General features: G+C 35.8%; 2 protein-coding genes across 2 annotated transcripts; both read right to left on the bottom strand.

Annotated features, from left to right (window-relative positions):
• Positions 1-1083: 1083 nt before the first annotated feature.
• On the bottom strand, positions 1084-4113 carry LOC103446272 (GDSL esterase/lipase At1g29660-like). The gene is made up of 5 exons (XM_029110281.2): positions 3792-4113; positions 3139-3266; positions 2832-3012; positions 2396-2639; positions 1084-1218 (listed from the first exon to the last, which is right to left on the bottom strand). Exons 1-4 carry the CDS (start codon positions 4033-4035, stop codon positions 2509-2511), a joined length of 684 nt encoding a protein of 227 aa, XP_028966114.1. The 5' UTR covers positions 4036-4113; the 3' UTR covers positions 1084-1218; positions 2396-2508.
• A 4077-nt stretch (positions 4114-8190) lies between these two features.
• LOC103412394 (GDSL esterase/lipase At1g29660-like) lies at positions 8191-10476 on the bottom strand. The gene is made up of 5 exons (XM_008350962.4): positions 10115-10476; positions 9496-9620; positions 9144-9389; positions 8694-8940; positions 8191-8606 (listed from the first exon to the last, which is right to left on the bottom strand). The coding sequence occupies exons 1-5, from the start codon at positions 10362-10364 to the stop codon at positions 8386-8388; spliced, it is 1089 nt and encodes a 362-aa protein (XP_008349184.1). The 5' UTR covers positions 10365-10476; the 3' UTR covers positions 8191-8385.
• Positions 10477-13323: the final 2847 nt, after the last annotated feature.

Raw genomic sequence — 13323 nt, 5'->3', positions numbered from 1 at the left:
ATAAACACTTTCAGCAGAATTGTTTATGAGTAGAAGTGCTTTCATACAGAAGCAGTCCCACACGGGCCCTAATCAATTAGAAAAATTATCACTACTTACTAACCATGATTTGGCTGGAATATTGTTCAACAAGTAACTGCAGTATATTGTTCAAGGGTACATATGAGACTGGTGTTAAAAAACAGAGGCCGGAAGTAACTGTTAATGTAATCACTGCTACCCTGAAACCAAAGCGTACTCTTCGTAGACTTTGCTCATTTACAAGATACAATCTTATTAAACATTATAGTGTTCTCAACATGTTTGAGAAGTTTTTTTATAAAATTTTCAATTGGCAAGCAATTTAGTTGATTCTTGTGGCTGATATTGAGGACCAAGAGGTGTGGTTTTAGAATTACTCTACTTCCTCATGCACAAATATTTTCGAAACCAAGGAAAACGAGATTAAGAGATGCCATGCGCTGATGCGCAAATGCAAAGGCATACGGAAGTTAGGGAACGTACTCTTCTTAGACTTTGCTTAAGGCTGGTATGAAATCGTTAATTTATGTAGTTCTTTTAGAAACACGAGTAACAGGTCCATCAGCCTATATCTTATACTTACATCAATCTCTCCCGCGGAAATGGGTACAAAATACATAGAATGCTTAATTCAACCTTATCATGCTATCAATGGAAGAGGGAGATTTGAACTTGAAACTTCTTTCAACATTGGAAAGAAAAATACATGCCGCCAAGTGAAGAACTAGTTCATAGAAGCATTTAATCGATGAAAGAAAAAGATTCGTAGAATTGAATTGGAGTCACGTTTGGACTAATATATTAGGAGCTTAATTTCATGCCAAATTGGCAAAAAATACATAATTATATTTACAATTATAGTATACTCTTCCTAGTTCGATCTTGTAAATGTCACGTAATGATTAGTTTATTAATCTTGATGTACAGGGGGAAGACTAATTTCAATGTAAAATCTAAATTCTTTGGCTACCCATGGTTATAGCCTAAGCTGAATTAGGTGACTAAGATTCATTGGATAAGTGTCCGACGAATTAGAAGAATTGTATGTCTTTCTTGCAGTGATGAGATTAGAAGCTTCAGTAGGATGGAATAAATCCCAGAACATATACTCGCTTCTATTCTGGCATGGAGCTTTGGAAGGAAGACATTGGCCAGATTCATCTACCGGACAACAGTTTGCTTTAGTCACCTTGAATCCTGAAATATGAAAACAAAACAAATTAATATAACACTTTAACTTGTTCTATTTATGAAAATACGGCTAAGCTAGGATTTTAATTTGCATATATGAGCTCGTCACGAAGGACTTCTTTCTCACATTATGCATATTATATGACCGACATCACATATAACGGTCATATGCGAAGCAAAACAAAAACATTGTAATAAAATAAATGGGCTTTTTAATTTTAATCCTTCAAGAAGATTGAAATTTAAAATAAACCTGGTGTTAGATTGCATGTTGATTATAATCCCTTGATGTGTCCTTAATTCAAAATAATTAATGTGCATTTTATTTAATGTCTCCCATTAAATATTTAAATTTATTAACATACAAATTTTAATTTATTTTTTTACCAAAAAAGAGTTTTTAATTTATTAATTTTATTTAACATTCTTTAAACTTGAAAGACTCAATTAATGTACCTAAATGTTAGTACCGAAATGTATTATATTGAACTAATGTATTTAAATGTTAGTATCGAAATGTATGTACCGAAATATATGCACTGAAATGTATTATATTAAATTAATGTACCTACATGTGTGTACCGAAATGTATGCACCGAAATTTTGGTACAGAAATATATTATATTGAATTATTGTACATAAATGTTGTATGTACCGAAATGTGTGTACCTAAATGTATGCACCGAAATGTATTATAATAAATTTAATGTACCTAAATGAAGAAGATAAAGTACATCAAAATATATTGTATAACAAAAATTAGTTTATCTAAATGTTTGCGATAAATGAAATGAAAATGAAAATTATAATGAAATAAAATTAAGGGAACTTTAATGAAAAGCTCCCGGTATTGTTCACTTTAACGAAAAATCACATTTTTACACTAAAAACTCAATCCTGATACTATTCACTTTACCCTTTATTTTGTCCTTATCGTTAAAACTCAAAGTTTTCAAGCTTTTTTTAATTAATTTTCCTTAAAATTAATACATTAAAAATTGGGAAGAAAAAGAGAAATAATTAAAAAATCAAAATATAATTAATAAATGAGGTTATTAATGTATCAAGGGACTAAAATTAGATTTTGATCTTACTCCTGGTTTTAATGTAAAAGTCATCTTTGCCAAAGATTAAAATGAAGTTTTCTATAAAATAAACCATAGCACAAACAGAGTTTAAAAACCTGCAGCTGTAAGATCTGATGGACTTCCGGAAATTCCAAACATGTCAACATAGATGAATTTTGCATCGGTCAGTTTGGCGTTGAGCTGATCAACGAGTGACTTAAGCTTTTGGTTAAAAAACTGAACTGCATTGTTCAAATTTTCTGCGCATGTAGACCCATTTGTAGTCGAAATTGAAGATGGAGTGCATCCTACTAGTCCTCCATTCAAGACCACCTTCCTTGCTCCATACTTGTACAGAGTCTTAAGTAAGCCAATATATAAAACAAGTCAGTATTCAAACTTTTTTTTTATGCAGTTGCTTCGAGTCTCAGAGACAAGGAAAATTAATTATTTAAACACAAGTGCGTTATGTTAACTAGTTACTAGCCTTTATTTGCTGAAAATATTGTTCAATAAGAACTGAAGCATATTGTTCAAGGGTGTATTGCTTACTGGTGGGATAAAACTTGGGCTGGAAGTAATTCATAAGATAATCGTTGCTGCCCATTCCAACTGAATATAAGCACTTTTGTAAATGCTGCCTGGACAATTGTTTAAGACCCATTATTGAAGTAATGCGCTTGACTGTGGATTTGTGATTCAGTAATTGCTTATTTAAATTGACATTCTCACCCTACAAGGAGAAATTATGTGTTATGATATAATTAATAAATGCATATGCAAAATATGGGCAATATATACTTTGAATTCACATATGTAAATAAGTCATGTTTGTTATTGCAAATAGTTAATTAATTACCATATGGGAGCCAGTTTCATCTCGAAGTCCTGCTGAGGCAGATGCATAATTCAGACCTCTAACAATGTTCTTGTACCCCCTAGTATTGGCAAAGCATGGGATGGGATTCTCAAAACCCAGAAGTTCAGCTGTAATGTAAAGATTGATATTCAAATTATAGCCTTATGTTCTACATGTCTTGCAAGCATACTTATTATAGATTATTTTGTATATATATACACACATATATATGCAGTATATTCAACAGAATAACTAAAGAACAATGCCTGGGCATGGCCTATAGGATTCTATCCATTAAGGTCATAGGAATATTTATTGTACATATGATCTTTTTTCCTTTATGGATAACAAATAAACAGAGGTATGCAGAAAAGAAGGGGCATGTGTATAAATCATATTCCTAAACTAAACCTGATCAAATGCGTGCAATCATCTATAAAAGACACTTCACATAAATTTGGATTTCCATCAAAATTCCATTTACATAGAACGTCTGAGTTCACAACTTATTGGCTCCATTCTTGACAATTAAAGAAGCAAATGCACCATACAAGTATATGACAAAATAAATTAGACATAAAAAAAGCTATATAGTGTGATATATATTTAGAAAGCATAAATGAAATTTAGAAAGAGAGAGGCAATGAGCAGACCTAAAATATCAACAATGGTTCGGCCATTGGTAAACCTCCCTGTTGGTCCCTGGGGAAAATCAATCCCGTAAGGCTTGTAGTTCCCTCTAGACGGGGTCTGGAGGCGGTTATTATTGCCATTATCTGCCAATGAATCACCAAAAATGAAGAAACAGGGCACCTTTGGTTCTCCACAAACGCAAGATTGTAATAGTGAAATCACCAAAACAACATTAATCATCATCAACGTCCATGTTGCTGTCATTTGTTCCCATTGTGAAAGAAAAAGCTAGAATTCAAAAATCTTATAACTCGGAAAAGACAGGTAAAACAAAGGTGGGGGGGGGGGGGGGGGGGGTGTGGTATTATCAGATAATATGAAAAGTTGGTTTTTATTTTTATTTTTTAACTTTGAATGTCTTGTTTTTTGGATTAAACACTTTGAGTGTCTTTGTTTGAATGAAAGCCTTTGGAATGTTCGTGGGGGTAAGCATGTTATGCTCTTGATCATACAGATTAAATCCAAAAAGAATTTATACTAATTAAAGACAATTAAACTCGGGACCTTATTGGGGGTTATTATCTTCAGTCATAATAGTTAAAAATTTGGGAAAGAAGTAGCCGTCAATGCTATGATTTCTGCCCTATTTTTATATGAGCACTTGAAAGAGTAGTGCAGATAATGAAGAATTGCATTCTTTTCGCAAAATATAAATGAAAAGCACTTGATTGTCTGAGACTCCTGTCTCTTGCCTCAATGTATGCTCAATTATTCTCTCCCATAGCTTCATGGTATGACTCGTTAGCTTAATACCCCTATAATTCATACAATTTTATGCATCACCCTTATTCTTATAGATAGGCACCAAAGTGTTTCTTTGCCACTCATTTGGCATCTTCTTCGTTTTCAAAATCTTATTGAAAAGGTTTGTAAGTCATGCTATACATGTCTCTCCCAAGACATTCCACACTTCAATCGGTATACCATCTGGGCCACTACTTTTATGTGCTTCATCTTTTTGAAAAAGACTTGTTTTTCTCTTTTTAGATTCTGCCATATGGCCCTTAGACACTTCATGGTCTTATTCTTTCTTCTATCTCTTTTGATGTGTACATCCATCACTAACAAGGGATGTTGGGTAGCCAAGCTCTCTCCCGGTATCACTTTGCAATCCTTACAAGTTATACGATCCCATTTCCTCATTAAAAAGAAATTGGTTTGTGTTTTTGATGGACCACTATTGTAGGTGATCACATGCTCTTCTCTCTTCTTAAAGAAAGTGTTGGCTAAAAAAAGATCGTATGCCATTGCAAAACCCAAGATGCCCTCCCCATCCTCATTTTTCTCCCCAAAACCATGGCCACCATGAAAACCTCTGTAATTGCTTGCCTCCTTGCCCACATGTCCATTTAAATCTCCTCCTATGAATAACTTCTTTGTCTGAGAGATTCCTCGAACCAATTCTCTAAGGTCTTCCAAAATTTCTCCTTCAAACTCATATCTAATCCAACTTGAGGTGCATACGTAGTAACCACATTGATGAGTTATTGTCCTATCACAAACTTGATTGCTATAATTATATCCCCAACCTTCTTAACATCTACAACATCTTGTGTTAGGGTCTTGTCCACGACGATGCCAACATCATTTCTTGTTCTATTTGTGCCTGAATACCAAAGTTTAAAACTTGAATTTTCGAGATCCCTTGTCTTAAGACCTACCCACTTAGTTTCTTGGAGGCACATAATACGTATCATTTTCCTCACCGTAACTTCCACTACTTCCATAGATTTTTCCGTTAAGGTTGCTATATTCCACGTTCCCAAACGCATTCTACTCTCTTGAACCCTACCCTCCTGTCCTAGCTTCTTTGTCCTTCCCTGAACTATTTTTTCAGAAGAATGAGTCCTTGGATTATAAAAATCTACCAATTACATCCCTAATATTATATTTGAAGCTATTATGTTCAAATTTCCGTCAATTTAAGTCACATTTGCATGTGATATAGGGTAGATTGATAATTTTTTATAAAGAAATAGTGTATGGAGTTAACTTTGGAAGGTAACTTAGATGTTAAATTCGCAACCTATATAAAATGTTAAGGGCTTACAGACGAGAAAATGATGGTATTACACTCTAAGTTGATGACAAATTGAATAAAATAGCTTTGAAATAATAATAGGGATGAAATTAGCAATTTTTAAGGAATTTAGGGACTTATTTTACCGAAAAAATAATTTAGAGACCTAATTTTCACTGAGGTGATAGTTTATGGACTAAATCGGCACTTTACCTATATATATATATATATAGAGAGAGAGAGAGAGAGAGAGAGAGAGAGAGAGAGAGAGAGAGAAGATATGCAAGACCTAGTATGTCCACAGCACAGTGGTGCGGCCATTGCAAAATCTTCCAGATGGTTCAACGGGAAAATCAATCCCGTAGGGCTTGTAGTTAACTATAGCAGATGTCGGGAGGAGGTTATTATTGCCATTGTCGGCCAATGAATCGCCAAAAATGAAGAAACAAGATACTTGTGGCTCTCCATAAACAGGAGGAGATTGTGATAACATTGAAACCACCAAAACAACAATATTCGTTACGAAATATATTGCTGCTTCTTTTGCCGTTGTGAAAGAAAGTAGTAGTAGTAGTATTAGGATACAGTGAATATATATATTACCAGAACAAATTACGATGTGAAGAAAATGGAAAAGGGGGGAGAATATATATATATATAGAGGGGCTTGGAGATGTTACATGCGTGTTAGCCAAAGGGAGTATTAGAGGACCCAATCTACTTATAGTCCAAAATCAAGATCGATAAGTTTTCCAATTAAGGGTTAATTAGCCTCCACGTTTAAGGCCTCACTACCAAGGAAATTCAAAAGTGAAATAGTTAATACGTTGGACTTGAGGTTAATGAAGGACTAATCACATATTTTCTTATTTGGAAATGATAAGAAATGGTATTAATATTATTTTGATTAGGAGGAATATCATTTGCATTAATTCTCTCCTCAATTTCTATTTTACAAATTCACTACTTATTTCATTCTAAATATGTAAACGTGTAATTGATTGACTTATTTCAAACAAAGTGCTACGTACTATGCCCACTCCATACTCTCATTTTTCCCGCCTCATGTGATATTTTCACTCATCATAAAAAGTTTAAAAACCAAACATTTTCTTCTCACCCGTCATATTTTTAAAATATCCCTAACAGATTTAAGTTACAAATAAAATAAATATAAAGAATGATTGAATCTGGAAGATTTTAGGAAAATGGAATAGTCAAGAACGTCCTCGCCCAACCCAGCTGAAAGCAACCACAACTAGACACCAGACATGGTTAGTAAGTGGGCGGAGAATTAAGACTATGGGGTGGGTACATATCAACACTCTTTCAAAAATCCATACATCCTTTTAAACTGGCTAATAAGCTATTACCCAAGGACCTTTTAATATCTCTCAGGATAAAAGTCCAAGTACAAAAAGAGAATATTGTTGGAACCTAACACATCCAATGAGAATGAAGAATAAGGCGAGACAAATTACACATAAAGGCTTGGTTGTTGAATTTCAATCGTTGTCTAACTCTCTTTTCGCGTGACACGGGTGGAAAAAAAAAAATTCCTCAAAGTAAAGTTGTCGAGCAAATGGTGCTTTATTGTAGTGGCAAAAAACAATCATATCTAGGCACCTTAGTATTGGCTCTATCCCTGCTTCAGTCCACCTCCCCATAACAAATAACAATTTAATCCAGTAATGCTATCATTTGTCTAAAAAAACAAAAATAAAGTCATCGAACTACAAATTTAAGGCTTGTATAGTTGGTCCTTTTTTCACATAAAGTGATAGCAATTTATTAAATTCGACCATTTGTTACACCCTATTCGACCATTTGTTACACCCTATCTATGAGAACGTCCATTTCTACTCACATAAGAAGACATCGAGTAAGCCGCTCCGTTGCATTGAGTCATTGATGAGGAGCATGAAAAAACTCTACTTGACTCCAATTATTTAGCCATATGCAGAATATAGAAAGTAATGCCATAAGCGGTTGTATCTATTTCAAATTCTCCTCTCGACATTCTCACAAGATTGGAAGAGATCTTCCTAAATCCCTCTTCGACGCCGCTCGCCCCACACCTCCCAGCGATGACTTGGATGACTGCCGCTAAGCTCGACACTTAGAGGAGTCCTCCTCCGAGGAATCTTCCTAAACTCCGTGAAGGGTATGCGTCTTTCTAAAATATTGAGGTTTAATTGTGGAAAGCTACCACTTAGTACTACGGTCTAGTAGTATTCCTCTTCATTTATATGTGAGAGGTCTTAAGTTCGAATCTCGCTAAAGACAAATTTGAATCACATTATTGCTATGCTAGCCCATCCCTTCTTCAACACACCTCCTCACGTCAAACCAATCTACTATATGATTGAAGAGCCAAATACATTTGGTTTAATACATTAAGAGCTATCATGCCATATCAATCGTAAACTGAACCCTGCCATATATGTGGTTATCCTATGTAATGTATCATGTAACATTTTGTTGATCACTTTCCTTGTGAATTTTATTTTCTTGGCTTCTAATATAATCCATTATCATAGGCTAAGCTGAACTAGGTGACTGATATCCATCGGGTAAGTGTCCGATGGGTCGAATTCTGAGTAAGTTCTTGCTGCAGTGATGACATTCAAGGCCTCTGTAGGATGAAATCCGTCCCAGAACACGTACTCACTCCTATTCTGGCATGGAGTTTGCCCTTCAGCACATAGACCAAAACTATTTATTGGGCAGCAACCAACATTCACAACCTTGAATCCTGAAATTAGATGAACAAAATAGATTAATGTCACTTATTAATCATATAAAAAGATGTTAATTAGTCCCCAAAATTATAAACTTGTACCAGCAGCTGCAGGGTCTCCTGAGCCCATTCCAAAGCTGTTGACATAGATGAATTTTGCATCGGTCAAATCGGTGTTGAGCTGATCGACCAGAGATACAAGATTTTGGTTAAACATTTGGGCAGCACTGTTCAGTTTATCAACACACGCGGACCCATTTGTACCAAACGCTGAAATTGCACTTGGAGTGCATCCAATTAAGCCAATTCCAATCAATGCTACCTTCCTTGCTCCACTCTCGTACAAACTCTTAAAAACAGTATGAAACATATTAACAATCATTTTTTTAATCAAATTTATGGGAAATGTTATTTAAACCTCTAGTCTGTCATTCTGCACATTATAAGAAAATTTAAACGTCAAGGGGCTAGCTAGAATGCAAAATGACAAACTGAGAATCAATAACAGGGTTAGAAGTCACAAAAGATATGGACAAGTAAACAATTACAAACCATGATTTGGCGAGAATATTGTTGAACGAGAACAGTGGCATATTGCTCGGGGGTGTATAGGCGACTGGTGGGATAAAGTTCAGGCAAGAAGTAGTTATTAATGTAGTCATTGCTACCCATTCCGACTGAATATAAGCATTTATTCAAGTACTGCCCAGCTGATCGTTTACTTCTCAGAATAGAAGCAATGCGCGAGGCTGTGAATTTGTGATTCAGTAGCTGCTGATCTAAGCTGATAACATCTCCCTGCAAATGCGAGGAAAGGTTCACTTTAATCAATACTAATTAAATTTTGCATATGGACAATATTACAATATAAGTCATACTTATTGTGATTAATTAGTAAATTTACCTGTTGGTATGAAGTTTCTGCTCGAATTCCTCCTCCGCCTGATGCATAATTCAAACCTTTTAATATTTCTGGGCCTCTGGCAGTTGCATATGGTGGGATGGGATTCTCAAAACCCAAAAGTTGAGCTGAAATTAGGGTAAACTTTTTCTAATCAGCTTCATTAATTTTTTTGTGCATGCCTTGCAAGTTGCAACCCATACATCTAATAGATGGGTTAACATATATGGATACCTTATATATAAACACACAAATGGATAGAGAACATAAAAAAGAAAAATTAAAACACACGCACAAGAATTTTCATCTTCTGCATGGCCCTAATTAATCAAGTTGGTAGCTAGCCAATTAGATTGTGTTTACTAAATTAAGGATCAATACACGTAAACATAAGGGAGGGGGGCGGAGAGTGTTTGAATCCAGGATTGAAGAGGAAAACCCTGTTTACCAGGTATCAACCTAATTGGATTGAATTTACTAAATCAAGGATCAACCTACAACTCAGGCTTTACTAATTATGTAGTCGCTAGCTAGGATGTATAGGGAGGGCTATGATATGAACAAACAACAACTATATAGCGGGCAAGTAAAAGAAATTTAAAGGAATAGGAAACCTTTAGACCTAATATGTCAACTGTGGTGCGGCCATTGCAAAACCTTCCTGTTGGTCCGGCGGGATAGTCAATCCCGTAGGGATGGTAATTCACTTTGGCAGAGGTCCGGCGGTTGTTATTGTTACCATTGTCGGCCAATGAATCCCCAAAAATGAAAAAACAAGGTACTTGTGGTGCTCCATAAACAAGAGAAGACTGTGACAGTAAAATCACCATAACCACAATCATCGTGAACCATATATTCGCCTCATTTGCCATTATTTTAGAAGATAATAGGACAGAGAGAGAGAGAGAGAGGAAGTAGGATATGAAGAAATCGAAGGGAGGAGGGAATATTTATAGAGACAAATCGAGGTTTCGAAATGTTACTTTGAATCTATATTAAAAAGAGGTTTCATGGTTTTGGGCAATGTTGCTTTGTACATACAAAATTAACACATTTGTTGACACTCTTCAATATAGGTGGATTCTACATACAATATAGTAGTGTGCACCTCTATTAGAGTGTCTCAACAAATGTGTCACCTTGTGTGTACAAATAATATTATTGCAGCAAGTGGTTTGTAGATTAGTTAATTAAGAGCGTTTATTCTTGCACTTGAGCTTAATGTTGATTATCCTATCATTTGTTAAAAAAAATATTATTGCATTTTTTATTGTATTATTATTTTGACAAGAAAACTAATACGCAATTTTTTTCGAGGAAAACGGTAGTTTTATTAATAATCAACCGTTACAATCGTCTAATAAAACATCACGAATAAGGTTTGGAAGTTCCACAAACCAGAAGAAAAATAACGTTCTCGATCAATGAACATATGACGCAACTTAGTATTACGGTCTAGTGATATTCTTCTTCACTTGTAAATGAAAGGTCTTAGGTTCGATTATAGCCAAAGAAGAATTTGAACCACATTATTGCTAGCACATTGTGAGGCTTAGCCGACTCTCTCACTCCTTTAGTGTTGATTATATTGTTTGTTGAAGAAAAAAAAATGAACAGATGGCGTGGGCAAGGCAATGGGAGAGAGTTGGGGTAACCATTATAAAATAGGTTCAAATCCTCAATTGCCGGGAATCCGATCATAAAAAGATTTCATTCCCAATTGAATTAATATTATTCTTCCCCGTGGATATGTTTATTAGAGTTGACTCAAGATTGGGCAAAGAATATTGAAGCTAGCAGCTGGTACAAGTAAGCTTCAATCATGGCATAAAACTGAAAGAAGGAATGATGATGTATGCATACAAATTGTTATTGCCAGTCTGTTTCAAGCATGACATATTTTATGCAAGTTTAATAAAAGCACGTGGAAGTTTAAGTACTTTTTCTTTAATTTTTTACCTGAAGATGCTCATACGTTGATCTTTTATTTTATTTTCTAGAATTTAAATACAATATTATATTGATGAAAAAATTACAATAATCATGCCGTATAAAATTTGCAACTGACTCAGACAGCCAAAAATGAAGGGATAATTAGATGTTGACCATCGACTTGTTTGAGATATCAGTTTTGTCACCCATCAAAAGAATATGCTGGAGGTCAACTGACCATTGCATAACTGGCAAAGTGCCGTTCACGGTTCATCAATTAATTTTATTTATGTTAAACCCCAGCTTCCGGAGACAATCCAGAGCAAAAGCCGTCTTAGGGGGAGGAGGAAGGAGGAATTTGAAGCACTTCTGCTTTTCCTTCTTCCCTCTGCTCCACTCGGCTCCTTCTTTTCATTTTTCTAATCCGTTGTATTGAATAATAGCCCATTTTATGGTGACTAAATCTTCCTCTTAGTATGAGTTCTCCATCACTAATTTTTTGTCATTTTTCAATCAAATCCTTTTACCAAAATCCTCCCTCTAAGGTTTATTGGACGTAGTAGATGAGCTAAATTTTTGTGATGTTGGTCTTCTAGATTATACTACAGCTTTTTTCCGTGTTATATTTTTTTCTTTTGGCTTTTGTCTTTTGTTCACACCTCATGTTGAGCGCCCTGGCATGAACCCGAATTGGTTGTCCGAAACCCGTGTCTCTTGCCTCAATCTATCTCCTACGAAGATTGATGGAAAGATATAGAGATGGGAAAAAGGATTTACACATGGTCTTTATAGATTTGGAAAAAGCGTATGATAGGGTCCCAAGAGACATTCTTTGGAGGATTTTAGAGAAGAAAGGAGTACGAGTAGCATATATCCAAGCTATACAGGATCTGCCGTAAGAACTCATGAAGGACAAACCGAAAGCTTTCCCATAACTGTAGGATTACATCAAGGCTCATCCTTAAGTCCTTACCTTTTTGCGTTGGTAATGGATGAGTTAACAGGACATATTCAAGGTGATATTCCTTGGTGTATGCTTTTCGCAGACGATATAGTGTTGATAGATGAAACTCAGGAAGGGGTAAATGCAAAGCTTAACCTTTGGAGAGAAGTGTTGGAATCTAAAGGTCTTCGTCTAAGCCGATCAAAGACAGAATATATGGAGTGCAAGTTCAGTGCAAATGGAGGCCAAAACGAGTTAGGGGTGAGGATCGGAGATCAAGAAATACCAAAGAGCGACCGTTTTCGTTACCTAGGATCTATCTTGCAAAAGAACGGAGAATTAGATGGAGATCTCAACCATAGAATACAAGCTGGATGGATGAAGTGGAAGAGTGCATCCGGCGTGTTGTGTGACCGCCGTATGCCACTGAAGCTCAAGGGAAAATTTTATAGGATGGCAATAAGGCCGGCGATGCTGTATGGCACAGAATGTTGGGCGGTGAAGCATCAACACGTACACAAAATGGGTGTAGCGGAGATGAGGATGCTTCGTTGGATGTGTGGGCACACGAGAAAGGATAAGATTAGGAATGAGGATATCCGGGGTAAAGTAGGAGTAGCCGAAATTGAAGGAAAGATGAGAGAAAATCGGTTACGGTGGTTTGGACATGTGCAAAGAAGGCCTACTGACGCTCCGATTAGAAGATGCGACTATGGGACAGAGGTTCAGGGCCGAAGGGGCAGAGGAAGACCTAGGAAAACTTTGGAAGAGACCCTAAGAAAAGACTTAGAGTACTTGGATCTAACGGAGGACATGACACAGGACAGAACACAATGGCGTTCTAAGATTCATATAGCCGATCCCACTCAGTGACTTGGATTTTCCAAGTCTCCAACCGAGAAGTTTTCCTCACTCGGGAAATTAAGGGAACACTACCTCAACCTATATGCTCCACT

This window comes from Malus domestica, chromosome 10, assembly GCF_042453785.1.
Source record: "Malus domestica chromosome 10, GDT2T_hap1".
Lineage (NCBI taxonomy): Eukaryota > Viridiplantae > Streptophyta > Magnoliopsida > Rosales > Rosaceae > Malus > Malus domestica.
The sequence above is the reverse complement of the archived record's forward strand: the minus strand, read 5'-3'. Positions and strand labels throughout refer to the sequence as shown.